At 35.2% G+C, this 1,308-nt stretch overlaps 1 protein-coding gene across 1 annotated transcript; it reads left to right on the top strand.

Moving 5' to 3' along the window:
- Window positions 1-6: 6 nt before the first annotated feature.
- On the top strand, window positions 7-1,236 carry LOC104916781 (titin-like). Its single transcript, XM_010727787.2, has 3 exons — window positions 7-322; window positions 813-890; window positions 1,067-1,236. The coding sequence occupies exons 1-3, from the start codon at window positions 220-222 to the stop codon at window positions 1,225-1,227; spliced, it is 342 nt and encodes a 113-aa protein (XP_010726089.1). The 5' UTR covers window positions 7-219; the 3' UTR covers window positions 1,228-1,236.
- The last annotated feature ends 72 nt before the right edge of the window (window positions 1,237-1,308 follow it).

Below are 1,308 nucleotides of genomic sequence, written 5' to 3'. Positions count from 1 at the left end.
ATCAAGGCTCAGATCTAATGGTTCTACCCTCAAACATCATCTCCTACTTCATTTCCAAGTCTACTTCTTATTCACTACTTTAATTAAATCTTTGATTTTTTTAGAAAATTTGAGAATATTTCCCTGTCTGAAAAACAGCATATTTTTTGACATGCAGTGTTTGCTTACGCCGCATGTTGAAAACAGCCTACAGCAATGTACTCTCTTTCCATCTTCTAAATGTTCACCACCTATCTCTTTAAAGTGCCTGAGATAACAAAGAGGCATGTCCCAGAAGAAAGAAAGCCTGTTCCTGTCCCAAAAGAAGCTCCACCTGCTAAAGGTACTTCTTCTATCCATGTTTAAGAAAACATCTTACTATCTTGCAATATATTTTTGTAAGCTGTCTTGAATGTTTTCATGTATCTGCTATCTATGTGCCTTTTATTTTGCCTGATCTCCTTTCTTTGCCTTGTGCTGTATCTTAGTTTACAGTGCTTGAATGTGTCTCAGTGTTGGCTCTTCTCTTTCCTAACACTCTTGTGTTTGTTTCTTGTGTTTGCTTTGACTGTGTGTTTTTTGCAGATAAGAGTTGGATATTTTTCCTTTTAGAGTGCCACGAAAAATTATAGCACATAAATGTTGATTTTGGAATTTTATATTGAATTTTAGTGCCTTTCTAAATAGTCTGCATTATGTCCAAAGAGTTGTACAGTGTATTGTGTTGCAGTGTTTAACTACTTGCCCAGACATTGTGTGCTATAAAGCAATCTTGAAATCTGAATAAGTGTTGTGAAAACTAAAGTTCTCTCCCTTTGGAAATGCTTTCCAAGTGCCTGAAGTCCCTAAGAAACCTGTTCCAGAAAAGAGAGTTGCTGTTGCTAAGAAGGAGGTGTCTCCCCCAGTAAAAGGTACAGAATCTTTTGAAAGTGAACTTTAACCTGTCCTGTACTGTTGTTTTGTTCCAGCTACTACTCAATTTTAAATATAAGCATATGTAGTATATGTGTGTTGTATGTCTCTTCTCATCTAAGACAATTCAAAAGCCTTAACAAGATTCTTTATACACATTTTAATGTCTTTAAAGTGCCTGAAGTGCCTAAAAAACCTCTGCCTGAAGAAAAGGTACACATTCCAGTTCCCAAAGCAGAACCTCCACCTGTCAAAGGTATATTTAGTGATGGAGTGTACCTCTCAAATATCTTTTTTTTTAAAAAATGTTTTTTGTTGGTTTTAGTTTCTATGTAAGTGTATTTGTCAGGCTTTTTTTTAATGTATAATTGTTTGTGCACATGTAACACTTTTTAAGGTCAGGTAACAGATAGCTCT

The sequence above is a fragment of the Meleagris gallopavo genome, unplaced genomic scaffold (genome assembly GCF_000146605.3).
Source record: "Meleagris gallopavo isolate NT-WF06-2002-E0010 breed Aviagen turkey brand Nicholas breeding stock unplaced genomic scaffold, Turkey_5.1 ChrUn_random_7180001945384, whole genome shotgun sequence".
Taxonomy (NCBI): domain Eukaryota; kingdom Metazoa; phylum Chordata; class Aves; order Galliformes; family Phasianidae; genus Meleagris; species Meleagris gallopavo.
The sequence above is the reverse complement of the archived record's forward strand: the minus strand, read 5'-3'. Positions and strand labels throughout refer to the sequence as shown.

Coding starts and splice junctions, on each gene's coding strand:
- LOC104916781 (XM_010727787.2), top strand. CDS start 220: ATGTTCACCACCTATCTCTTTAAAGTGCCTGAGATAACAAAGAGGCAT. Junction 323..812: donor AGAAGCTCCACCTGCTAAAG/GTACTTCTTCTA, acceptor ATGCTTTCCAAG/TGCCTGAAGTCCCTAAGAAA. Junction 891..1,066: donor GGTGTCTCCCCCAGTAAAAG/GTACAGAATCTT, acceptor ATGTCTTTAAAG/TGCCTGAAGTGCCTAAAAAA.